General features: G+C 41.0%; 2 protein-coding genes across 11 annotated transcripts; both read right to left on the reverse strand.

The window, feature by feature from the left end:
* Positions 1 to 1089: 1089 nt before the first annotated feature.
* UPP1 (uridine phosphorylase 1) lies at positions 1090 to 11070 on the reverse strand. Of its 7 annotated transcripts, none has more exons than XM_032442461.1 (8): positions 10941 to 11070; positions 9756 to 9822; positions 6579 to 6649; positions 5949 to 6107; positions 4809 to 4923; positions 3840 to 4049; positions 2389 to 2535; positions 1090 to 1756 (listed from the first exon to the last, which is right to left on the reverse strand). In XM_032442461.1, the coding sequence occupies exons 2-8, from the start codon at positions 9787 to 9789 to the stop codon at positions 1617 to 1619; spliced, it is 876 nt and encodes a 291-aa protein (XP_032298352.1). In that variant the 5' UTR covers positions 9790 to 9822; positions 10941 to 11070; the 3' UTR covers positions 1090 to 1616. The 7 variants fall into 7 exon arrangements, with proteins under 7 accessions (XP_032298352.1, XP_015709862.1, XP_015709861.1 ...); XM_015854376.2 differs by having other exon boundaries at positions 6579 to 6696; positions 10941 to 11066; XM_015854375.1 differs by lacking the exon at positions 10941 to 11070 and adding an exon at positions 10088 to 10370 and having other exon boundaries at positions 6579 to 6696.
* A 7336-nt stretch (positions 11071 to 18406) lies between these two features.
* C2H7orf57 (chromosome 2 C7orf57 homolog) lies at positions 18407 to 27542 on the reverse strand. 4 transcript variants are annotated; one of them, XM_015854384.2, is made up of 8 exons: positions 27420 to 27542; positions 26440 to 26515; positions 25578 to 25775; positions 25110 to 25227; positions 24817 to 24979; positions 20946 to 21046; positions 20137 to 20273; positions 18407 to 19095 (listed from the first exon to the last, which is right to left on the reverse strand). In XM_015854384.2, exons 3-8 carry the CDS (start codon positions 25759 to 25761, stop codon positions 19040 to 19042), a joined length of 759 nt encoding a protein of 252 aa, XP_015709870.1. In that variant the 5' UTR covers positions 25762 to 25775; positions 26440 to 26515; positions 27420 to 27542; the 3' UTR covers positions 18407 to 19039. The 4 variants fall into 4 exon arrangements, with proteins under 4 accessions (XP_015709870.1, XP_015709869.1, XP_015709871.1 ...); XM_015854383.2 differs by having other exon boundaries at positions 26416 to 26515; XM_015854385.2 differs by having other exon boundaries at positions 27424 to 27538.
* Positions 27543 to 27698: the final 156 nt, after the last annotated feature.

The raw sequence follows: 27698 nt of genomic DNA on the forward strand, positions 1-27698 counted from the left end.
TTTCCCATCCGCAATATCCCTCCCTTCCATTTTTAATGAATTCAACAAACTCTTCCAGGTTCTGTCTATTCTCAGTGATCAAGCCTACTGCTGCGTCACTCCCTTTCTGATCGAGTTCTTGAGCTCTCAAAGGGTTGCAGACTACTGTCATCAAAATAAAGCCTACATTAGCTAAATCATAGAATCACAGAATGGCCTGGGTTGAAAAGGACCACAAGGATCATGAAGTTTCAACCCCTTTTCTATGTGCAGAGTTGCCAACCACCACGCCACGCTGCCCAGAGCCACATCCAGCCTGGTCTTGAATGCCTCCAGGGATGGGGCATCCACAGCCTCCTCGGGCAACCTGTTTCAGTGCATCACCAAAACTTCCTCCTAATATCTAACCTAAACCTACCATCTCAGTTCTTTTCAGCTTTCCCTTATGGTACCTGTTGGCTATCAGTCTCATGCTGACAGGGACAACTGTTCTGAGTCCGAGTCTCTTGATCTGTGACTCCTACTAGAATGGGACTATTCATTGCAGGAGGGAGAGAGAGAGAAACACATTCTTCTTTAGTTGATCACATACCTTTAACTACAGCAGCAAAGCAATTTTAAAAATAAAAACCAAAAACAACCTGCACTAAAACAATCCAGGTTAATGACAGCAGAAAGAAAAATGCAGGCATTTTCAGTGTCAGGTGTACTCAGTAGGTATTCTCCAGTTTGGCAGAACTGGAAACCACTACAAGAGGGAGTGCTACATCCTGCAGACATGGAGATGAAAACAAATATAAAAATAAACAAAGTGGGAGGAAGAAAATGAACTGCATCATGCAGTCCTGAGAAGATGCTCTGCATCTCCTGAACTCCTCTGGCTTTGCCTTCAGGCAGCAGAAGCAACGATTAGCAAAAGATTTAATGCTCTTCCATGCAAAGTGTCTGCAGCAAAAGTGTTCCCTGGGTACTGAACCAATGACGTAGTTTAAACAGGCTACAAATGACCTTGATGGATCAGTATGTAGGAAGTACAGACATTCAACAGCTCAGTGTCAAATCCTTAATGCTGAGGAAATCCATTCTCACACTTTGCAATTCAATGAAATATTACCATATGAAAATAATACTGTTTATTTGCCAAAGTCTGAAAAAAACAAACTGCATTCACTCAGTTTTCTTCACAAAGTGAAACAACAAAGGCAGAGGTTGTAATTTATACAACTTTATATATTCTTTACAAACAACAAGGAAGGTATTACCATTCTTAAGTTAATTTTAATTTGGTGGTTCTCAAGTACTTTCCAAAAGAAGTACTTTGTTTTCTTCCTACTTTTCCTTCAGCAGCAGGGATAAATAAAGCTTTTTCATACATCACAGCAAGCTTGTCCTTCACAACAGATCCACTTTCCACTCAGAAAAGGGAATCTTAAATCCTAGCAACAATAACTAATCTTAACTGAAGTGCATTCGGCACATTCAGTTCCCAAAGCACACTGACATAAATGATTAACTTCCACATATACATGGAATGCTGAAAGCTATTCTGAGGCAAAAGAATTTTTAATGCACAGAGGTTGTGACCACAACTTCTGCTGTGCAAATCCTTCTGCTTCTAAAAACCAAAGACAGACATGTCATACTTTCCCAAGACTTTTCTTAATGAAATATCCCACTAATTTCTGCGGTCTCTGCTGATACTCCACAAGTATATCATGTGAGCTGCTGATCTGGTCCCCTTCAAGCCGATTCAGGAGAGTGACACACACTACAGCAGCTGGAAATGAAAAGACATATTAGTTAGGTATGGTGCTCTGGTACTCAGTCTAAAGCCATAAACATTTGAACAAGTGTAAGAACACTATCATTGCTTATTCTTTTTTCCTGTAATTTACTGAAAAATAGTTAGCTTGTGTAAAAAAAAAAAAATTAATATCTCACTTTATTGATTAGGTAAGATTTATGATGCTGCCAAAGGTCTGTAACTGATTAAGAATTACAGCCATAAGTCTGCACAAAATCTGCTTTCAAATCAACAAAAGGGTAGACGGTGATTTTAGCACAATACATTTTAAAACCATCTGGCTGATTAAATTAATCAGTTGCTTCCAGCAAACTTCAAAGCCTAGCTGAGGAAAACAAATCAGTGCTACAGGGTAATGAGGTTCTTTTATGACTTATGTGCTTGCCAACGGCTGGAATAGCAATTGACCAGAACTGAAGTACACAAGAACTATGAGATGTTTGCATAAATTCTGAATACATATGACTCCAATCAAGCAATTGTAGTAACAGTTCTACAACCAGACCTGTTTCATGCATGTATATTATGCAGAAGGTATGTCAGTACCCCATTGATAGTTTTCACCTGAATTCTCCTTGAATAAAGCAGTTTTAATGTTAGTTTACCTCTGACACCACTGAGATTGCACATTGCAGCAAAGACAGAAGATTCCATCTCAATGTTTCTGACACCGGAATCATAAGCTTCCTTCAAATACTGCAGTTTTTCTTCCTCGCTATACAAGCAGATTGCACCATCCAACCTGCCCTGTCCTGCAAAGCCATTTTGCAGAAATACCAATGAAGACCAATGAAGACGATAAACCAAATTAAATTCCTAAAGTACCCATTTATTGCAGTTTCCCATACACAGTGTTTAGATTTTACTATCATCTTCCCCCATCCCCAAAGACAAAGAAGACAAAATGACTCAGTTATTGCTGGAGCTTCTATGTATTACTTGCATTTTTTATCATGAGACTCACAATAACTTTACTGGTCTTCTCCAGCTTAAACTTTCAAACTCATAAACAGAAGAATATATCAAGTGGTTTTCCCCACATGGGGCACGTGTCAGAATTTGGCAGCAAACTATATCTGCTTTAAGCTGTATGGAAGTGCAGCACTTTTTCCTGTATTTAATCACTGTTTGGAAAAACCAGCAGGCCTGAAAATGCCTTCCTGATACTAACTTCAAAAGTTTAGAGATTGGGAGTCTCTTCTGCTAAATAGCTAATACTAATTCTTAGGCAACTTCTAGAGAGAGTCCAGTGGAGGGCTACAAAGATGATGAGGGGCCTGGAGCATCTCCTTTATGAGGAAAAGCTGAGAGAGCTGGGACTGTTCAGCCTGCATTTTCTAGCAGTGCCCAGCAACCAAACAAGGGACAACAGGCACAAACCCAGATAGTTCCATCTGAACATGATCAAGAACTTATTTACTGTGAGGGTGGCAGAGCCATGGAACAATCTACCCAGAGAGACTGTGGAGTCTCCTTCGTTCGAGATACTGAAAACCCACCTGGACATTTTCCTATAGGAAACCTGCTTTGTCAGGGCGGTTAGACTAGGTGAGCTCCAACCCTTTCAATACTGTGCAATACCATTCTTTGGAAATAACAATTTATTCAGATTGTTTGAGATTAACACCTACAGGTAAAATGGCAGCACATTACATACAGCATAATTAAATGACATGGTATTTTACTATTTCTTTTCAGGAGGTGTATTCTGAAATTCATGTCCTCAAGCCTCTTTTCAGCTCCTGCTGTCTGTATCGAAAACATTCCTGACTCCTTTTTTTAGTGCAGCTTGGCTCTGCAATTGGTGACTGAAGACGTGCACAAGCTGACACTGCCTGCTTCTGACCCACCTTGAAGACTATGAAGAGCACGCATCCCCCTGCAGACTGCATCCTTTTTCTCACACCCAGTAACTGCTTGAGAAAGCAGCATTAGTTGCTGTCTTCAACCCATTCTCATGAGATTTGGAAGATTTTGTTAACAGATTTGAGACATCAGAGAAGCACCTGATGTCTGCATGTCAAGCCACACTTCTGCTAGTCTTCTGCAGCCATACCTTCATAGAAATCCAATGTGCACATAGTGTTTCCAATGACAGTATTGAACTGATTGACTTCTTTACTGCACTGTAACAGCTCTTTAGCCAGCTCTTCGTCTAGATTTGTGCTGCGAATTATAGTTTTTCCCAGAACAACCTGTTCAAACTGAGGTTTGAAGGTGGCATCTACTGACTGCCGGGTTATAACCACTGAGCCTGGCTCCAGACCTGCAGTGGAAAGAAACAGATGCATTTTCAGAAACAAATACAGATAATGCTTAGCTTCCACAGACAAAAAACACACATCTTCACCCAATCCTGTTTCATTTAAAAGTGATCATTTTACCCCTGAAATCACAAAGAAATTTTTGTGTGTCTGTGTATGCCTCACCACGTCAGTTTATAATTGCAAATATATTTGGAAACAAAAATGAAATTTTGACTTATTCATCATATATTCTTTCTTATTTTTGCTATTTTATACAGTCCTTCTCCTTCTGTCAGATCTCTTAAGTGCATTTTATCTATCTAGAGAGCCAAATACCACCTTTTCTTGTAAAAATATTTATTGTTTGAAATGAAAGGACATTAGGACCCAAGAAGTAAAAGAAATATCACAGTTTTAAACTAAAAGAGGGGAGATGTTAGGGGAAAAGCTTTCACTCAGTGGGCAGTGAGGTGCTGGCACAGCTGCCCATAGAAGCTGTGGTGCCCCATCCCTGGAGGCGTTCAAGGCCAGGCTGGATGGAGCCCTGGGCAGCTGAGCTGGTGGCAGGCAGCTCTACCCTTGGAATGGGGTTGGGGATGGGTGGGCTTTGAGGTCCCTTCCAATCCAAGCCACTCTGTGATTCCATTGTATGATTAAATGTACTCAGACAATTTGCTGTGGAAATCTGTTCTGAACATCAATCACTCGGGGAGAAATACTTTGCTCTCCAACAGAGATGCTTTGGTTTGATGAAAAAAGGAAATCAAGAGGGGAAATACCTATTCCACCCGAGGTGCCAATGCGAATAATGGTTATGTTGGAACACTTGGCATGATACAACAGTTTGATCAGCTCGTGCAACATGATTGAAATAGAAGGAATGCCCATACCGTGCTGAAATGAAAGCAGAAATTCATGTTCGACATTCACATAGACAATGAAAAATATACATGGAAGGAGTTAGGCACTATCTCCTTCTTGGTACTTTTTTCCAATTGTCACTTAACTCACCATCAGAAAACACTCACAGGCCTACTGAAATACTTTTGAACAGTAAACAGAAGGACTCCCATTGCAGCTGTGGACTATGAATGAAGTTCGGTATTTCTATTAATCTTGACTTATAAAATATGTATGCTCTTGAAAGTATAATCAGCATCCTTTCTTAAGTTTACAATAAGTTTACTTCACCATGGGTCTCTTCTTAAACATGGGGAAAAAAAACTCTTTTTACTAACCTGAAATGCTAGTGACTAATTAAGCTAAATTTATTTAAAACACAACCATTGTTTATTTAGTCACAAAGTTCAAATGCAAGTCCACTGCAGCTTGCATTATGATGTCAAGGGAAAGGGGGAGAATGATATTGGTTACATTATCTCAATTCAAATGTGTAACTGCATCTATAAATTAAAGGTGTGAATTTTTAGAGCACATACACAGGTTGGTGGCACAAGTCTCACGTTACGCCCATCATAAGCTATGTTAGCACATTTGAAAATGCCACTGTAGGTATATGCAATAGATGCATTTTTTCCAGTGTCCCACATATATCAAGTGATGGCTCCATTATTCAGGATAAAAAGCAGGGATGAGGCAGCAGTGATTCTGCTCAAAACATATATAAGGCTTTACAACACCTCAGGGTTACACTGAGGGACAAGAAGGCATGAAAAGAATCAATGTTTTAGGGGCCAGTCCTTTTACAAGAAAGGGATAAACAGAAACTCTTAATTAGCCAACAGGACTATTCTGAATATGGATGAAAACACATAAAAACCAGACTCCACCAAAAGTGTTTAAAAGAAACATGCTTCATATTTTCTACTTTGAACAGCATCACTGAATCATGTTCAATCTGATGTATGTGTAGTATCTGGATGGACAGTTTTACGTTATGTTTCCTAAAAATCACTTACACTGACTGACAGAACGGGTCCCACTTTGTACATGGCGTAACGGTCAGTTCCTGCACAGATGTTGGGGTAGTCACCACCAGGGCTCCCAAGACCAAGTTCTTCAGCTATGTAGGCAATAAAAGCTTTCATCCGTGAAGGACTTCCTCCTACACACACAAACTGGTGCAGATGGCATTCAAGAAAACAAAAATTGATTGGATGATTCACGTAAAGGTAAACAAGAGTACGCTGTCACCTTAACACAAAGCTACTCACAGACGTGGTTCTTCTCTCAATCATTCTAAAAGGCCATTAAGAAAAACACACACAAAAAAAATTCAATACAGCACTCAAAGGCCTTCAACCTGATTGAACTAGTAAAATACAGATTTTTACTTCAAGGCTGCAAAGATGGACTTCTAACTGAATAGAGACTGCAGTATTTGTCTTTTTGCTTCCTGAAAAAAGACAGCCAAGAACTATTATAACTTATATGGATAGTAAAAAAAACATACCTGCAAGTCTTATCCCCTTTCCATTCCTCCCTCAACTGGCAATATGCTGCCTTGTTTAATTTTATTTAGATGACAGCTCTACTTTTACCTTCTGCAGAAAAGCTTTAAGCTTGCTGAATGAAATGCAGTTTCTTACCTTTACATCTCCAAACAGTGCAGGAAAATCATGGGTACTGGTCCCAAGAGCAAAATGGTATAGGATGTCTTCTTTCATTTTTTCCAGGTGAGGGTTGCACAGATGGATAGAATTTTCTCTGTCAGGACAGCAGCATGGTGGAACATACAGAATACATACAAAAACTTACACCAAACAGACCCTAACTTTGCAGTAAAATTTATGAAATGCCACATTTAAGCATGCCTACACTACCTGATCTTGTTTCCACACAAATTACATTAGGGAAATCCTAAATTTTATAAACTTCCATCATGTAATGAATCACACCTGATACTAAGCATTCCATTAATTGCACAAGATGCAAGTGCTGAAGAAAAGCCCAGACAGTCAAAAATTTACAACAGTGCAACCTTTACCTTGAACAATATCAAAGCTGTGACCTAGGGTGGGGCTTTGAGGTGAGCAGAGCAATGGGAGCAAGGCCAGGGGATATTCAATAGACCACCTTAATACACTGACAATATACAGCAAGCTGACAAGCAAATTTGACCTGTGTGTTTTGAAAGATCCTCCTTGCTACCTGGGTCAGGTGGAAAGAGTTGAGTTTCATAGACAGGCCCAGACAGAATTTCTGGCAATTTGCCTCACTGTTTACTCTGTCACCCAGCCAGGAGAAAATAACCTATGTCCTGAAATCGCTAAAGAGAGTGCAGAGAAGGCCAGGAAAGCAGCAAATGAAAAATAAGAAGCAAAGAAAGAGGGGAAAAAATGGAAGAGAACTACAATACAAGAAGAAAGGGAAGGAGAGGAAAAAGTAAAAAGAATTCATTTCCTCTTAAGCTGCTTCTTGTAAGGAAGTGATACACCTAAAAAAGACAACTTTTTTGAAAACCAGGAAATGCCAAAGCATTGAGAGAAAACTCAACTATTTAGCATGTGGGACTGCCTTCATGGAAAATTTGGTGGTGAACTAAGCAAACTAAATGACTCATAAAACATCTTCCTTCTCTCTGTATTCCATGTTTAACGTTCAGCTGAAACAGGTAGGAAATATGAGTCAGTCATAGCAAGCTGAAGTAAAATGCCAATCAAAACTTCAAAGCAGTTTTTGAGAGATGAAATAAAGAACGAAGTATCTTCCAGACAAAAGAAAATGACTTAATAGCTTAATGAACGCTCACTGCAGTCACAACATGGCTCAGCAAATTTGAACTAGTTTGTCAGAAGGGACAAATGAAAGAGTTTCTCTGAAGTTTATGAAAGAAAAAAAAAACAAAAAACAATGAAAAACAACTTTCCAGGAAAAACTCAGAAGCCTTAACATAACTGTTCATGTTATTTAGATGTTTTAGATTATCCTGTTTGTCTTCTAATGCCTCTCCAGAAGGGCAGTACTTTCCTGTTGGTCCTACATCTTTATCTACCACTTCTACACAGGATCTATTGTTATCTTAAGAAGCCTAAAATTGCCCTCATGCTCATACTGAGTTCACTGAACTGTCCAATTGAGGGTCCAGAGGAGGGCCACAAAGATGACCAGAGGGCCTGAGCACCTCCCCTGTGAAGACAGGCTGAGGGAGCTGGGCTTGTTCAGCCTGAAGAAAAGAAGGCTGCAGGGTGACCTCATTGCAGCCTTTCAGTACCTAAAGGGAGCCTATAAACAGGAGTGGAGTCAACTCTTTGAAAGGGTAGATAACAGCAGAGAGGTTGTGGATGCCCTGTCCCTGGAGGTGTTCATGGCCAGGTTGGATAGAGCCCTGAGCAGCCTGGTCTAGTATTAAATGGGTAGGTTGGTGGCCCTGTCTGTGGCAGGGGGATTGGAGATTCATGATCCTCGAGGTCCCTCGCATCCTGGGCCATTCTGTGATTCTGAGTCTGTGTTCCTCAAAAAGCAAAGAAAGTCATTAAAAACCCAGTGCTCTATCACTTGTTCTTGAAAGTCTCTCTCTAGTGTCACCATCAGTTCATCAGCAGCTGCCACAACCAATACAATGCACCCCAGCCCATCCTCTTTGCCTCTGTCCACCACTGCCTAATGCTCTCAGTAACTGAAAGAGCAATCTGACACAGCTCTCCTTCCACCCAGCTCATCCCCTGCCTAAGGAAAGCAGTTTGGTACAGTGAGACCAGGAGGAACAAAGAGCAGGTTATGGCACTTCGGCACAGTGCACACCGCCCAGGAGACTGCCAGCTCCCTCAAGCACAATTCCCAGGCTACCTTCTCCAAGCGGTTTCATAGGACTCTCTGCCAACACCTAATGGGCCGCTAATGCAGAACAAATAGCTGGCTGGGCTGATCCTTATCGAAACGGCTGTTAGACATATAGAGGATATGACCTGAAATCACTTCACAGTTTGTTCTCAGACATGTAAAATATATTCCCTTCTTTACAAGCAGTAAAACCTTCTCTCCAGGAAATAAACTGGAAAAAGGCGAGGCCTCTATTAAAAGGCTGTGAAACTCAATTGGTACGTGCCAGCACTGCTGTCTTCCTGCCCGGCCCAACTACAGCTTCCTTCCTCAGCTGTGTCTGCATTCCACCTCCTTCATCTCCTATCCTTCAGCAGTGCTCCTCACCCCACAGTCTCATTGCATTTAAACACTGTAACTGATTTGTGCTTGTTATCTGCCCATCCAAATCTAATTGCAGACTTGGACCCTGGGGTAATGGGCAATAAAAGTAAGCATATTGCTATCTGCACATGGAGCCAATGCCCTGTATTTACAGTAGAGGCAAAGTTTGCCTGATAAAAATCTTGGGCTCAGTGGAGCAGACAATTTATTCCCTCATGCCGCTCAAAGCACCTGTATTTATAGGGGGTTTCATGAGAACATGAATATCTGAGGGCTAAATGCACACATATGGCTTTACTAAAATGAGTTAAAGGATGAGACAAACAGATTGAAATTTGTGTTCTATCTCGTCAGGCTGCAGGTGAAGCCAGAGGTGTAGACCAAAGTCAGCATTTAGACAGCGCATTGGATTCAAAGCCATCACAGCATCGTCTATGCCTGAAAAATTCATCGCCATTATAAATGAAAATGGTTTTCCAGAAAAGCAATCTATGTTGATACTTGATGTTACTGTCCATACTTCTGTACTACACTTCATCTTAACAGCCGTGTAATGAATTTTAGGATTTGGGAAGGGGGGTAAGAGTGAACTTGGACATGAAAGGAAATTTCTGTCTCACCTTGAAGACTGTCCATCTTCTGTTTTCTTCTCATTTGAGAGACCAGGAGCCATGTGTAGGCTTGGACCTACAATTATAGTTTAAAATAATTTGCTATAAATGCATTAGAACAATCTTCTGTAAAGCCAGCATCGCTGACATTGCTAGAAACCCCCAACACGGATGACACAGTCACAAATACTAAAACAAAAACCAAACAAACAATTCCGCCACACTACAGCTTTTGTAACTCTGGCAAAATGAGCACCCGTTGTTTTCACGGCTGAGCATCCTCCCTGCCCTCCTCCTAACACAACCCCCGCCTCACCACCGCTTCTGCCGTCCAGCAGCACCTGCCTTCCTGCCGGAGAGAGGCACTTCTGGGGGCTCTGACCTCTCAGACCGCTGCCGCTTCTCCTTTGCGATGGCTCCGGCCGGTCCCCGCAGTTCCTCTCTAACCGTCATACGCCCGAAAGACGAGTTCCAGGAAACCTCTAACTCATCATCTCCTCTTCCCGAAGCTCCTCCTCGTAACCCTAAGAGCACTTCTATCTGCGCCTCCCGCAGCGTGAAGGCGACCAAAGAGTCCCAGAAATAACAGAGCTCCCGTCCCTCCCTCATCCGTTTTTCTAATCCATTGCCCTAACCTACGCGAAATAAATGCCTAAGTGATCACGATGCTCCCTTCTGCGCTCTCTGTAAATGTATCACTGGGGCTGTGGTACGAATACAATGACAGAATTGTACATATAGAATGAATCATCTGCTATCGTTTTCAGCGGTGACTAGATGCAAGGCTAGCTCTATCCGGGGATGCCCTTCCAGGTAGCCCCGAGTGACAAAACCTTCCTTCTCCCCCTCCTTACAAAGGGACGGACCGCACGGAGGTACTAGTACGAAACGGAAAGCACCCCGTTCTGCAAAGAGATGCATTTGGACAGAGCCGAGAAAGAACCGGGTGAGAGCAAACTGAAGGCTGCACGTTAATAGCCACCGAATAAAGGAAATGTATTAAAATTCATAAAGGATGATTAACCTCCCTCATTTAGAACAATAAACTCGTTCATACAGATCTCCGCACCGAACGGGAGGTAACGCTCACAGCCCCGCTCAGTACCAGCCCCGCATCCTTATGGAGGCGCGATGCGAGTGGCCGCAGCGGAGCACCGCGCCCTCCAGTGCCTCCCCCTCGGGACGCGGTCTCACCTGAGAGCCAGGGGACAGCGAACACCACGCGGAACGCTCGCACAGCTCCAGCCGTACCGAACCGCAGCTCCCTCCTCTGCCTCCCGTCTGCGGCAGCGGGCTGGGCCGCCCCGCCCCGAAGGAGAGCGGCACCGGGAGCGGTTAACTCCTTGCGCGCCGTCTGAGCGGTGATGGAGCTGACTGAGCGCTGTGAGGCTGTGGCCGAGCTGCTCCTCGGCTCTCTGCCTCGAGGCTGCGGGTTCAGCACAGCTCCCTCAGCCCTTCTTCATAAGAGAGGTGCTCCAGCCTTCTGACCATCCCTATGGCCCTCCTCTGCACTCACTCACGACCTGTTCCACATCGTATTCCGGAGGCCACAGACCTGTATGCGATGCTCCAGATGTAACCTCACAAGGGCAGAGCATAGTTGGGACAATCACCTCCCTCTCCCTGTTGGCAGCCCCTCTTTTGGCACAGCCCACTTGGCCTTCCAGACCGCAGGTGCACACTCTGGGCTCACGTCTCGCTTTTCATACACCCAAGTTTATCTCCACAGGGCTGCTCTCAATGAGTTCTTCTTCCAGTCTGTACTCATATCTGGGATTGCCTGGACCCAAGTGCAACACCTTGCACTTGGTCTTGTTGAGCCTCATTAGGTTCATGTGGGCCTACCTTTTGAGCATGTGCAGGTCCCTCTGGATAGCATCCCTTCCTTCTGTTGTGTCAGCTGCACCACTCAGCTTGATGTCATCAGCAAACTTGCTGAGGGTGCACTCAATCCTGCTGTGGCATCAATAAAGATCAATAAAGATGAGCACCAGACTCAAGATGGACCCCAAGGGGACACCACTCATCACCAGCCTCCACTCAGATAAAGAACCACTGACCACAATGTTCTGGCTGCAGCCAATTGTTTATCCACTGGATAATCCGCCCATCAAATATCTATCTTTTCAATTTAGAGATAAGGACATGATGTGGGACCATAGCAAAGGCCTTTATCACTGTGGGTATTACATTCAGTCCACCAACTAATAGCTGCAGAGCACTGAAGATGCAGATCTGCCTGTAAGATGGAAAAACAGTGTTAATCCAAAGGTCACTGTGTGAGCTTGGAAAATTCCCTTGGAGGCAGAACCTGCTCTACCAGAGCTCCAAGTAGAAATGGGAAGGCTGAGGGGCATCAGGGACCTGGAGAAGGAGATGGACTGGTAGAATTATGCTCTCCCATCCCTGAGTCTGATATGTCAGCCACAACACAAGAAACAAGGGATCCCCTGGCCTCTTACTACAAGGTAGAAGAAAGGAACTCAAGAGACAGGGTGAGACAGAAGCAGATAGAAGACAGAAGCCAAAGATAGATTTCTGCTCAGGGCAGCAGGTGAATCCCCTCTCTGCCTACCCCACCCTCCCAGATGCCCTTAGACACAGATATGAAGCTCTGGAACTTAATGAACAGACAAACAGTGGTGTAGATGAAGGTTCGGTCAGGCTGGAAGGGTCACTCAGGGCAAGTCAGCCTGTCCCCTATATCACAACTACCTCTGTCACAAGGAAAAGAAGGGTTGTTGTCATAGGCGTCTCCCTTCTGAGGAGAACAGAAGGTTTGATATGCTGACTATACCCAACCCATAGGGATGTTTGCTGCCTCCCTGGGGCACAGGTAAGAGACATCACTAGAAACAGACATCACTAGCCTAGTACAGCCCTCCCACTATTAGTAGTTTTCCATGTCAGGAAATGAGGTAGCAAGAACTCCAAGGCCAATTCAAAGGGATTTGGGGGCCTTGGGGCAACTGTCTAAAGCACTGGGGGCACGGGTAGTGTTTTCCTCTACCCGTTTGGTAGAAGGGAAAAACACTGAACAGGCAGACCCTTTGGACTGGCGTTGGACCAGATACAAGTGTGGCTTTGACACTGGTGTAACCAACAGAATTTGAGTTTTTTTCTTCACAGGATGGTCTACACAACACCAGGCCTGCAGGTACCTTTCTCAGAAGGGGGAAAGAATTTTTTGCACAGAACTTACTTGGGCTTTAAACCAAATTTGATGAGGGAAAAGGATAAAACTAGGCTTGCCAGTGATGAGCTATGGGACAACATGCCAAACTTTGAGTGTGGTAGTGAGATCCTTCAGTCTGCTCCACAAGGTGCTGGGTACAATGAAGCACATTTGAAATGTTTCTACACCAGTGCACACAGCATGAGGAACAAGCAAGAGGAGCTAGAAGCCTTGGCTCAGTCCCAGAGCTACAACATCACTGGCATAAGTGAAACCTGGTGGGAAGAGTCCTGTGTCATGATGGATGACTTGTGTGTCATTCTGGGCCTTCAGCAGGGATAGACAAGGCAAAGACTGGTGCTATATGTGAGGGAGGAGCTGGTTACAGAGCTGTTAGTTGGCGATGACACAGTTGAGAGCCTCTGGGTAAGGATTAAGGGACAAGCAAATAAAGCAGATGTCACTGTGGGAGTCTACTATAGATTGCCCAGCAAGGATGACAACACTGATGAATTATTAAGGAACTATGCAAGACCTCTAGATCAAACCACCCTTGTCCTTAATGGAGACTGCTCTGAAAGCAATGCCTCCTATTCTATGGTGTTGCCCCATGATGTCAGAGGTGGACGTTGGTGGTATGGCAGTAGAGGTTGAACTTGGCTGCCAATATTATATTGCATTTTATTGCTGTGTGACAGATGGCACCAGAGGGACAGTCTGATAGATTGGTGTCTGACAAGCAAGATAAAGCAAAGGCGTGTCATCAAATTCCTCCATGCAGAAAGAGTAGCACCCACTGACATTCACTGACACTTACTGAATGTTTATGGAGAACAAACAGTGGATGTGAGCACAGTGAGGCGGTGGGTGGTGCATTTCAGCAGTGGCAACAGCAGGTCACTTCCACTGGTGCAGATTTTTACAAGAGCAGCATGCAGGCTCTTGTTTATCAATGGTGAAAATGCATAGTTAAAACTGCCACCAAAACTTCAGCTCTGGATATGAGGAGAGCAGATTTCAGGCTGCTCAGGGAACTAGTTAGTGAGGTCCCCTGGGAAACTGCTTTTGAAGGCACTGGGATCCATCAGTGCTGGTCACTTTTTAAGTACCACCTCTTGAGAGCACAGGAACAGGCAATTCCAAAATGCTGGAAGTCAAACAGGTAGGGTAGAAGGCTGGCTTGGCTGAACAGGGATCTTCTTCTAGAGCTTAGGTGGAAAAAGAAAGTGTATGACACTGGAAGCAAGGTCAGGCAACACCAGAAGACTATGGAGATGTCATCTGCCATTGTAAGGAGAAAATCTGTGCAGCCTAGACTAAGCTATGTTGGAGTTGAAGCTGGTCAGTACAGTGAGGGGACAACTAAAAGAGGTTCTAAAAACTATGTTAACAGTAAACAGAGGAATGGAGATAATATTGGTTTGTTACTTGCTAAGGGTGGTCACCTCATAAACAGGGACACAGGCAACAGAGCAAGGAGGAGCTCTGAGATATGGTTTAGTGGTTTGCTGTAGCTACAGTAATGGAAAAACAGTTGGACTAGATGATCCTGTAGGTCCATTCCAACCTTGTGATTCTACAATTCCATGATGCTTAAAATCTTCTTTGCCTCTTTCTTTAACACCCATGATGGGCTGTGGGATCCCTAGAGCCCTGATTTGGAGGGCTGTGAATGCAGTACTTGATACTCCATGGATTAGAAATGGCATCTATAGAAAAGAAGGCTGACAGTCCTATTATTATCAGATGAATATTTTCTTGCTCACCACAAAGATTTTTTATAATCAACCTCCGAAGCCCAATTATTCATACAGTCACCAACCACAATTTGTTTGTTCAGTCAGTCTGGACTGTAGCATTATTAAAACTGTTAATAGTACAAAAAGTGACAAGACTGGACTCTCTAGAGAAAATAAAGAGAAAAATAAATAAATAAATAAAAGCCAGGTTACTGCATGATATGTAACTACAATCTGAAAAATAATACGCAAAGAATCTCAAAAGCAGAATAGCGGACAGGCTATTTGTTCATGGAAAAAAAATCGGGATCAATTCCACATCTTTTTCAACTGCAATCTGCAATGTGCAATCTGCACATTCAATGCAGACACGAGTTCTCAAGAAACATATATGCTGCAGTCATTGACATCACAGATGCTTAAGAAATGAATGAACCAATTCAATGTTTTTTCTTTATTTTCATTGCAGCACAAAGTAAATGGGTTTATATTTAAAGTAGTCTGAAAGGATGGAAGAAATAAGAATGATGTACATATTCAGTCACATTACAATGAGAATAGCCATTAGATGTTCCTTCAGTTAAGTGGCTGCATGTAAAAGGAAAGTTATTCTTCATGTATCTGAACTGCCAAACTATTTTCAAATTTCAATCTGGAATTATAAGTATTCACATATTCAGTACACTTAGATGTGATTCATGAAACATAATTGCACTTCTGTTTTATTTTAGGGCTTACAAAGCAATCAGTATGGGAAAAAAATGAAATTATGTCACTTATTAAAGATATTCAGCTCAGAGATGAAGCACAATACAGCTAAGCAAACGTTCCAGCATTTAAAACAAGTAATGCTAGATTTTTGTGAGTGAGTGCCCAGCTTTTTACTTCAGCAGCTCTATGATAATCCTTCCAAAATTAATAACTCCCATTGCTATTAAGTGCAACTGCTGATTACTTTGAAAACTTAACCTTAACTGCATGACTGTGTTGACTGTAAAGCAAACAAAATAACATAATCAGTGAAATAAGGTGAACTTGAGAAAACTTCTCCGCCTGTGAATTCATTTGGAACTTTCTAATTTGTTACACTACTTTTATTTGATGCTTATTGAAGAACTTATGAATTTTGTTGTTGCTGCAGTTTTCCATTATTCTGAGCTTGCAATCACAAATTCCAGGGCTTGCCACCTGCTGTTATAAGAAGAAATCTTAGTCTCCAACAGCACTTCGGGTTGTTAATATTTTAACTCATGGTATTCAAACTGATCCGTGAAGACTCAGTTGGCTGACAGTGCAGAGCAAGCTCCTCCTTGGCCTGACTAAGGAAAGCTCAGTATACATTAATGGCACACTAAGGAAACTTAGGAGAATTTGAGGAATGTCCTCTCGGCATGCAAGATAAGATCATTTTAAAATTAGGATATGGCTTACACTTTTAAAATAAAGACCATCAATATACAAACTACCAAGAACACAACTACAGTAAAGCACTTGAATAGTGCTGAATTACTAAGCCAGGATCTGGGCTGTTCTGCCTCTAATAAGTTCTTTTTTTTTTTAAAAAAAAAAAATAAAATAAAGTCATGGAACCATAGAGTGGTTCCTTGAAGACCATCCAGCCCCAATTCCTGACACAGGCAGGGCTGCCTCCCACCAGCTCAGCTGCCCAGGGCCCCATCCAACCTGGCCTTGAGTGCCACCAGGATGGGGCGCCACAGCTTCTATGGGCAGCTGCGCCAGCACCTCACCATCTTAATAGGCAACCAAATACACACAGTTTTGGACTAGAACTCTAATACAGAGGAAACTCATTCAAGATTACTGAAGAAGGCTTATACTTCAAGCTATGCAAGGCAATAAAATTACTTTAGGAAACTTTGTATAGACCCAACAAGAAAAGGAGACCATAACAAAAAAGAAGATGGTTGGAATTCTCATCTTCAGGTCAGCAGTACCAGAGGTATAAACACTCTCACAGGAATTCTTACTTTATGGAATTGATTTTGCTGGCTTTTATTCATCAAGTACCTTTAAGTCCATGCGAGCAGAAGATCTATAAATTTGTGAATACTTTTAAACACCTGTACTCTTATTTTCTCATGACATTATGGTCTCCAACCTCAAGTAAATGTGTACCAACCACCTTACAGAAAGCTTTCTACAGAAATGAAATTGACATGAATTCAATATATTTTAAAGAAGAAACAGAATTTCTTACTCAACTGATGAGAGTTAAAAAAGATTTTGCTGCCTCCCCACTAAACAGTTTAACAGTAGAGTTTAATCATCTCCCCATTTCTCCTTTCTTTTACATTATTAAGCAGTGAAGCATTTCTAATGAGTTAACTGAAAGCAGTATTTGTAAAAATGAGTTTCTCCTGGAGTTGGAATATCAAAGTAAGACTGAAAAGCAGAACTAATGCTGATAGTTCACAAAGGTTAATTATGCTACAAAGACTCTCAAGCTGTATTCTTATCAATGTTGCAGCTTATCATTGGTGGGAACAAGAAGCCCAACTATATAATACAATTTTATAGACGATAAAAAATAAAGAATATTAACCAATAGCTGTATTAAGTGAACATAACTGAATTGCCAGAGTCAGTATATTCATATAACTCAATAATTCTGGAGAGAAAAAAATAATGAAATGGTGCTTATTTTCCCCAGAACACTGAGCAACTACTGGTGACTACTGCCTTTTGTGAGAAAATAAATACAGATGTAGCTGAAATCCCAAGGGTATTAATAAATTGCCTGTTATGCATACACAGATTCTTCACACAGGTTTATTCCTTAGTGCCCTTCTATAACAAGAGAGTTTTTCCACTGGTAAGGTTTCAACACAATAAGCTCCAGCTCTGACATCCCCTGGTACTGCAGACTAGAAAAGTACATTAAAAACTCTGCTATAAAACTAAAATTAAAGGTTTCAGCATGTCTGAACATAACCCACAGAACAATTATCTTTTTTTTTTTTTAAGTTAAAACTAACTTAAAATTATATTTCTTTTATTTCTCAATCTTAGATACAGCTTCATGTACCTTAAACTTTTTTCTTACATTTGGAAAATTTTGCCAGCTAGTCAGTAACTGCATTAAGCCCTTTCCATGTTTTTCCTTTTCTTTCCTTAATATTGGTGCAGCTTCACATTGAGTATTGTGTGTAGCTCCTGGGCTCCACTATGTAAAAAGAATGTTAAGGTCCGTGGAATCATCCAGATCAGTGCAATGCTTGTGAAAAAGCTGGAAGCCTCATCCCATGAGGAGGGCACTAGGACACTGGGTTTACCTAGCCTGGAGAAAAGAAAGCTGAGATATAACCTCACTGGTTTCTACAACTTCATGAGGAGGGGTAGTGGAAGAGGAAGTGCCAGTCCACCCTCACTGGTCACCAATGGCAGGAGGCACAGAACAGCACAAAGTTTTGCCAGAGGGGATCCAACTGAACATGAGGAAAAACATCTTTACTGAGAAGGTGATCAAACACAAACAGGCTTCCCAAGGGTTTATGGCCCATGCCTGTTAGTGCTCAAGAGCAATTTGGACAATGCCCTCAGGAGCATCCTTCCAACCAAACTGCTCTATTCCATGCACTGTTCAGATAAATGTAATTTCAGTAAAACATTTTAAATTCTTCAGCTCTTGGATTCAGAGGTGTACAATGAGTGCACTCAAAAACATAAAAGTACAATTTCACTTATGAAAAACTTTATTTTTTTATAGCATAAGCAAAAATATCTTACTGAAACTGGTTCGCCTTTCTAATGTTTTTTATTATAAAGCATTTAATTTTTCATAGAATTTAAAGTTACATCCTAGTTCAAACAGATAAAAGAACAAGTGTTAACATGTGGGTATGTGTATTTCAGAATCCTTAAATGAGTTAGATACGTTGTTTTTTTCAAAGTACAAATTGTTTTATTGCTTTGAGTAAACACAAGTATTTAGCATATAATATTTCTGTTGCATTCAGAAATTCAGGATGAATATATGTTTTTTAATTTAAAGGCTGAATGTATAAATATGTGTACCTTAGCTAATGTTACCCTGCTGATGCATCTCCTTTAAGATTAGTCTATAATGAGAAATGCCAACAAGTCTGGTGTAGAAGAGAACTTCAGTTTTTCTTTATGTATATTAAGAAGAAAAAAAACCTAGGTATATGTACTGGCAGCTTTTCTTTAAAGTTTGCTGTAATCAAGCACAATGGTGTTCATCCGTGTTATAAATCAGCTGAACTACAATCAGGGATGAGTCCAACTATAAATAAGATAAAAGTAATCAAGCAAAGATGTAAGTAGTGGACTTTATCATCAGCTATATAATATCTTGCTTTCCCCAATAGCCTTTCTAATTACTGTTTACATTCCTGAAATCATGGCTTCGATTCATCGCTTGCAGGTGCTGATTCAGACTGGGATGGCTCTGAATCTGCAATAAAAACAGATTAAAGTACTTCAGCCTTAAGAATAAAAAGGTCAACTAACATTCACTTTCTCTCTCACCCACATCAAAATACACATAAATTTCTGTACTTTAGTTTAAGAACATAGACAAGGTACATGCAAAGTTTGCAATAGGATGCAAAACTGTAACAATACAAATAGGTTATGGATTTCCATATGCAATGGTTTATCTCTCCTGTCCAATGTGTCTTGGACTTATGCTATGAAGCAGACAACAGCAAAAGCTTCACCTCAAATATAGACTTCAAAATGTTTATGCTGTTGATTACTTCGAATCAGCAGAACAAAGTACTCAAGGGTGAAGAAATTAAAAGCACTTCCTTCAGTGCACACCTGAAGGCATGAAGAGAATAATGTCAAAACTGAGTTGAGATACATGACTGGAAGAAACCACATTGTTAAAAGCATTTAGAATCCTCTCTTTACACTGAAATAAGAAAAGGAGTGGAAAATCATGGCAGTGTTTTTTCAGTTTGTTGGGGGGTTGGGAGGGAAAAAGAGCATTTTGAAAATATCTATATGTCAAAGTATATAGCACTTCATCAGTCTGTACTGTATATCTGTCATTTTGTTCTCTGTGTGTCAATATTATAACCAAACCAATATCATTATTACTGCAAGACTCTTCAGTTTGCTTTATATCCCAGATGCTCAATTTAAGGCACACTCCACAAGAAACAAATCGTTTGTCACAAAATGAATGAATTAGCAGGTTTCAAAAATCCCAAGTCCTTTCATTTAATTAATGGCAAAATTCAGTAGGAAAAGTGTCAGTGTGCAAAAACGTTACACAGAATCTCAAGACAGTAAGAGTTGAAAGCCTCCACCTTTGCTGATTACAAATAGGAGGGCACTTTTCCTAAGCTGGCCATAGGGTACCTTTCTAATTCAAGCCTGATAAATTTCACCTTATTTAAAGGGAGAGACTGCAATTATTCTCGCTACCTATGGATGTTACCTTCAAATCCCAACTCACTTCAGAAGAGCAGGCTTTCAATAATTTTACCTTGGGTCTGCTCGGTATCTTTTGGTGCATCTTGAATCTTTTTTCCACATCTAGTATGCTGCTGAAACCAGTCTGTCCCATAGCCATTGCTAATTAATTTGCTAAAGTTTACTGGTTCACCTTTTCTCTGAGCTGGCCTGTAAATCAAAACATGTTAAAAGAAAATAAAAGCGTAAACTAAAACAGGCATTAGGTGGCAGGAAATTTATTTTGCACAGAATAGCCTTACATAATTGATAGGTAACTAAGAGTAAATATCAGTGGGTTGCTCCAAAAGTAATGCTTACGATATATTCCCTTGGAAACCACAACAGATACACAGAGCACAATAACACTTTGATAGAGCAAATTCTCAGCTATAAGAATTTTTGCTGTGCCTGACTTTCTCTTAGTGCATAGCTGACATGATTTCAGAAAATGGTAGTCCTACCTACATCCCTGTAACCTACACTCAGGGAATTAATGAAGCACATTATAGTTTGCATTTGTTCACTGGTATCAACAACAAAAGAACAGATCATCTTGAATGCAGTAGAAGAGCACTACATGAATATAGTTTACCACACAACTTGATGCCTACTTTTTTTGAAGATGTTTTCAATAGCTTTACCATAGAAGTTAAATTCCTATTACTTTAGTTGCTTGTAAAACCATTTAAGTCCTAGATGTCAGCAAGTTTAGTAGCAGTACGGATTCACAAAGGCCATGCACAAAGCCCCTAATCTCTGCAAGTTCAGAGTAACGTTAATTGCACACAGAAATGGTTTCAGGATTAGGAGATGAATGAATTTCATAAGCACGCTACTTACATTGGTGGGAAGGAAATCTTATTTTTCCCACTGAATTCCTTGTTCATAGAAACATTCGCTGTTTTGCTTGGATATTTAGCATTAATTGCTGGGAGCTTTACCTGCGTTAGAGAAATCTTAATTTAACAAAAGGAGACATTATAAAAGTAACCAAGAGATGTCATAAGAATTATATTAAAGGCCATAACAATCTTAAAACGGTACAATCTTAGGAATATTATTTCCAAAAGCAAGAGTAGAGGAGTAAAAGCAAAAAACTAAAAAGTACCATATTTGGTTATACTAGATGAGATCAGCTTTTGTCAAGTACGTCAATAATGAGAAACATACTCATCCATCACCTTTTCCCTCACAGTACACTTCCACCCAAAGTTAGACTTCAAAACCAAACTTAGCATCTGCAGCCTGTCATCTCGACTCAGTTCTCTGTATGCAGTGTATGACAAAATGCCAATCTTACTGAGGCAAGTGGGACAAGAAACCACAGTCCAGCTTAATTACTACCTTTTATTAAATTAAATGGGTGTGAAAGTCATTGCATATTAATGTTAGGTGTACTGGGGAAAGCCTGTAACTGAAAAATATATTTTATTTCCATTCTTTATTCCTTAATGACATGCAAAGAAACTCAGTGTTGTCTACCAGCTATACATTTCATCTTTTTATTTTACTACACTGGGAATCTCAACAAGGTAGAAGTATAAGAAGGTACCTAAAAAAAGTGACATCACAAACTCCAGGTGTCAGTGCTGTAGAACCAAAAAAGGAGTGGAAAAGCATTAGCAACACACAAAGCTGTTTATTTCAACAGGATTCAAAACTACCAGCTGCCAAAGGGCCAACTTACTTCCTTCTCAAATAAAAGCATTTAATGCTCTTTCCCCAACAACTCCTTAGGATTTTTCCACTTAACAGCTGGTTAAGAAATTCAGAGGTTAAAGAGAAAAAAAAGGGGGGGGGGAAACCCCAACATTTTTAAAGACTGCACTGCTTCCTCCATTGCATAAAGAAAGAGTGTAGGGGGGAAACCCTTAAAATGATCAACTGCAAAGCAACTCATATAAAAACATACTTGAGGAAAAAAATCCCAAACAGATATAAACACACCACAAATGTTTCAAAGACCGCATGCAGCTTTAGCTAGGAAAGGTCAAAACTTACTGTTTGAGTACAACTGATCCACAAACAAGCCATTATAAAAAAACAAGTTAAAAAAGCAGCCATGAATGTTTGGCGAGTGTGGATTTTTTTCCTTTCTGGGAACAAGTGGAGTTTAGGACAGACAGTTCCACTTATTTTTAAACAGAAGGTGAATACAAACCAACACGTTCAGTGAGTGATGAACTTTCTACAGACTTTATTCAAGCCGGAGTTTTACTAGAAGAGAAATTCCAAAATCTGGCAAAGAATTAGTGGGTGGACTACTAGATTTCAGCCAAACAAACTGACATTACTTTTAAACTTAAAGAGATGAAGAACAGGCACGCTTGTCAAAGGCACAGCGATGGGTGAAGACTGGGGTCTATTGTTCAACATGGAGATTAAGCATCATCTGCCTACAACTGCATTTAAAAGCCATTTCTGCTTTACATTCCATTTACATTGAAGAGGAATTCAGCACCTCTGTTTTCCCTTGCTAAGATTGTGGGCTCAGACTTATGTGAAACCAGATTGTGCGCACAAAGGATTGGGTACAAATCCCAGTTGTATAGGGGGAAGATTTACTTAACTGCCTTAAACAGAACCTAACAACAATGAGTGCTAAACATGGAATTGAGTCTTCATCTCCAACTCTGTGAAAAACTGGAGATGAAGAACTATCCTACTGTCCAAGAAAAGTTACTGCCATTTTCTGTTCATCATTAGACTGATCTGGATCATTATTTCAGATCTGGAAGTATTAATTACAGCTCTAGTAAAAAGACCAGAAGTGCAACAGAAAGCCCTATTGGCACTGTTTGCTCTTACTAACAGATAAGGAGCACATGCCTGTGTATGCCTAGCAGTACTCAAAGACTGCATCCAAAAAGAGATCCATAGGCTTATCTCCATTTTACAAGAACAGCACATAAGGTAATCTGCCATGGAACAAGCTAGACACAGAGGTGAAAACAGATGCTTAGGGAAGAGCATGGTTAAGAAGGTGAAAACAGTACTGAAGGCATGAATTCCTCAATGACTTTCAGCCTACTTGTATCAGAAGCATGGTTTCTTACTTGCATGACTTGGGCAACTACTGAAAGGGGTCACTCCTTTCAACCCACAGAAAACATATCCCTTAAGAAATACTTAAAGTCCCTTAATGAGTGCAAAGTGCCTGAAAGCTGTGACTTCAGACACAAGACATTAATCTTGCTAGTGTTGCATTACAACTGCTTGACACTAACTCTGATGCCATCTCCAACTAGTTTACCACCCATGCACAGTCCTCTGTCTTCTGGGACTGTACAGTGACAATAATGTAAAGACGGTGGTAAAAAACAGGAAATAGGAGATGTAAGTTTAAAGGAAGAATCAAGTGGTGTTTCAAAGTATAGGATTTCATTTCTTATCAGGGTACAAAAAAGATCCTGTGAAACAGGACAATCATTTCAGAGACAGTAGTATGAAGGAGGAACTAAAGCTAAGGCAAGTACTGAAAAATCTCACATCTTGAGCACCTAACCTTAAAGCGTAAGTTCAGGATTTTGTACTCTAAACAAAATTCAATTTCTGCTTCTGAAACAGTATAAAATATAAATCATGTTCTTTGCGGATCTGGAATCTGAGCTGAATATGTAACATCTGTTCACTGTGTATTCAGTGATACACAAAACATGGGAATACTGACGCTCGTGAATAAGAATCAAATTGAGCCTTTCTTGCTCAAACCCCACCACCAAGAGAAACAGACGTTCTACCAGTCCCCACATGGACCTGAACTACACACACTGTTATAAAATTTGACTCCTACAGCACTGAAGATAATAGGTTCTTAAGGGAGCACTTAATATTTTTCCTGTTCTGATCCTCTGCAAGGCTTCTATGGCAGTTTGAGTTCCTGTTTTCAGTGCTCTGAGTCTGGCTGAAAATAAGTTTTCCCAAGAGGCATCAGCAAATTACAGTTTGAGTACACATCATTCTGAAGTTGCACTAATTACTCACCTCAGCAAAGGTTAAAGACTTTTGTAACATGTTCAACATCTGCACTTGTATTCAAGTAGGAGTTACTGGTGTTCACGTACGTCAAAAGTCTTTCCATATATTCCAAAGGGTTATAGTAACCAAAGAGCCCACAACTACAGATCATTTTATAAAAACTTAAATCTTAAACATCTAAATGGCCAAGGGGAGAGGGTGAAAGACGGAGGATGGGAGATAGATTTCCAGCACAAAACCCCAAGATCAGCACAGAAAAGCTTCTCTAAGCATACTGTGCTACACATATTTTACATAGGATAAATATTCTAGGCAGCTAGTGGGGACTCTTTCAGGAATCTCTCTTCAACTTGAACAATTGCTTTTTCAGATCAGTTTTCTGTTCCTTCTTTGTCCTTCTTCCTTCTTCCTCCCAAGACCACTGAGCAAGAATTCCATTCAACATGAATCAAATGCAGAGAAACAAAACACATGAAGTCAGAAACTAAGTCCTGCCTTTCATTCACGCTTAAATATACACACATTAAAATGCAAGTGGAATTCACATTTCTGGTTCTTATGTTACACCTGTAGCACTTCAGCATGGTTTCACTGTCATTCTCTAGCTGCAACATAAAAATTTCTTCTGAAATATGGAAACTGTGGTGGACTAGGACTCCTTTTCAGTAAGAACTAACAGGCTCAGTTAGAAGCATCTTAACAAGATCTGCAAAAAGAAAAACCTACACCATACCGTTTTTTTCTCTGTGTTTTCCTTGTCCTCAGCATCTCGTTGCCAAACACTTTTCATATCAAAATCAAAAGGCCCTCTTCTTGTCTCATAATTACTACTGGCATGGTCAGCAACATTAAACTCTTTGTGAATCATATAATCTGGTAGAGAGGAAACATCCTTCCTGTAGACAGATTTAACAACTGTTAATTGCAATGGAAATCTATCACATAACATAACGTTATGACAACGTTATTTTGAAACACAGACAGAGAGAGAACGTGAGAAGTTATTCAGGATCTCTGCAGACCTACCGTGGCTCTTTGTTTGCTGGAGGACTGGAGTGGTGCACGTACCAGTCAGGTGCAGCATATGCTACTGGCGTTGATTTCTTTGTAACAGGAGTAACAGGAGCATAGTGCTTCAACAAGTCTTAAGAAGAAAAGACAAAAGCCACCACTTTTCTGACTTTTTTTTCTGCCTATAAGCTCATCATCATCTCAGGCTGCTGTTTTACCAGGAAGATACTTCTTTTTTTTTTTTAATTCACTAAACATCTACTACTAAAAAGTACAAATTTTGCCAACAGGTAGCTAAGTGCAGGAGATTGCAAGGATGCCATGGAAAGCTGATCCCTTTATGTCACATTTTCAATCAAAAGTTTTTTTCCGTAGTTTAATTCCAAAAACCCAGAGGACTCTTCTGACAGGACCTCAAGCTTTTCCTACCACCCATACTCATGTAAAAACTAAGAAAATACAAGCAAACAAAAGCTAACATACCAGGTCGGCCTCCTTGCTTTGCTAGCCTTACGTAAGCTGAATCAGTATCTCTGATCCACTTCCTACGGGACCCAAACATCCCTTCATTGTGAGCATTTGCACAATCACCAAGACCTGGAATCTGGGATGTAGGAGACTGTGGGATTTCAGAGTTCGTTGATTTCTCTGGCTGTTGCACAGGCATTTGGTAATATCATTCTGAAGTAACAGAAAGGAAAATGTTGATGGTAAAATTCATTTGCCTAGTATCCCTTTGTCAGGAAACTAACAAATCTAGCCAGCTTAAAATTAAGTGAAATGCTGCACTTCATTGCAAAGATAGAAGATGAGGATTCTATATTCCAGGGGACAAAGCCCGGGAAATTTCAGGAGTTCCACATTGAAAAAGAGAAGGCCTTGATGTAACGTTTGAAATATAATTCAAATTCTTCCATTAAAACAGGGGACTTCTCATCTTTGTGCAGCAGACCAGGTCTAGGGAACCAAGAGCAGCAAGAGGCACAAATGACAACTGAAAGCAATTAAGTCCTCTGCTACCTTTCCTTCTAACCCATCAACAAAAGTAAAGAAAGTATTCTGACTCAATCATCTTTAGGTCTCTGTTAGTAAAATAACCCAACCCGATCCCCCATCCCTCCCACCTTTAGAAAATAAAATAAAAATGAAGCCATTCCCAGATATATTCCTTTCTCAGCTTCCTGTGCACAAAAACAAATAAGCAATTACACAAAAACAGAAAAGAAACCACACAATTCCTTGAGGGGAAAACAGAGTGGCAGACAAGGAAGAAAAAGACAACCTAAGGAATTATGCTATGAAAGACACACAGAAGACTTACTGAGAAGACTCCAAACAGAGTTACCTAAGTGTAATCAGACTGTCATAAGGCAGATATCCTCCTCAGGTGCTATTACATAATCATAAACATGCTGACATGCCTAGGAAAAAAAAAAATGCCTGTTAAGAATTTATTTTTCTTCCTATCAGGGGCAAAGAGTGGCTCAAAGTTACCCAAAGCCCTCAGTGATGATGCTGACGGTGAAAAATGGGGAAGAAGTAGGTAGGCATTCGACCACTTTAGATTCTACTGAGCATGTCCAAAGGGACATTAGCATATATATTAATGAATCCTTGGACAAAAGGATGAATAGGTATACCTATGTAATGCATACACGTCTTTAACTGTTTAAATGTAGAACCTGAGCTCTGAAAGAGCATACTTGCTGCTCAAGTCACCCAGTACCATGAGGAATAAAGGAATGCCACTTTCTAACATCATGTTGCAGTCAGAGTGTTTTCTCCCCAGATTATGGGTGACAGTCTGTCAGAAACTGCTGCACGTATGGCTATCTACGGCTGTTTATGAGGGTGGACAGTGATAGGACAAGGGTTTTAAACTGAGACAGGGGAGGTTTAGGTTAGATATTAGGAGGAAGTTTTTCACTCAGAGGGTGGTGACGCACTGGAACAGGTTGCCCAAGGAGGCTGTGGATGCCCCATCCCTGGAGGCATTCAAGGCCAGGCTGGATGTGGCTCTGGGCAGCCTGGTCTGGTGGCTGGTGACCCTGCACACAACAAGGGAGGTTGAAACTACATGATCTTTGAGGTCCTTTTCAACCCAGACCATTCTACGATTCTACACCTAATTCTGTCAAGCACCTTCATTCTTTTCAATCTTCTGGACTGCCACCCACCTCACTTTCTACTACTTCTAAGTGCTTGAACTTAAGGGCACGCTTCAAAGTGATAAACTCATAGGGCGAAATGCCAACAACTGATTCAAAAACTCCTGTAACGTGGATAAAACCATCCCAATTTAACAGGCTAAATCCTGGGACTCACCTACAGTTTAAAGCGCTGATAGCCTCAGGGCAGAAGAAACACTCGGGCCGGGCTCTCAGCTGTCACCGCTCTGCGACACCGCCGCCGCTTCCCGTCCCCTTAGCAACGTAGCGGCTCCAAAGCCAACGACGCACCGCCCAGCAGAGGCGGGCACCAACGGCCCAATCCCACCCCACAGCCGCCCCCAGGCCGCCATTTTATCTGACGGAGAGCGGCCCCGCTCGGGGGTGTTGTTTGGCAGCACGTTGAGCATCAGTCAGCGGTGTGTCAGGCAGCCAG

The sequence above is a fragment of the Coturnix japonica genome, chromosome 2, assembly GCF_001577835.2.
Source record: "Coturnix japonica isolate 7356 chromosome 2, Coturnix japonica 2.1, whole genome shotgun sequence".
Classification (NCBI taxonomy): domain Eukaryota; kingdom Metazoa; phylum Chordata; class Aves; order Galliformes; family Phasianidae; genus Coturnix; species Coturnix japonica.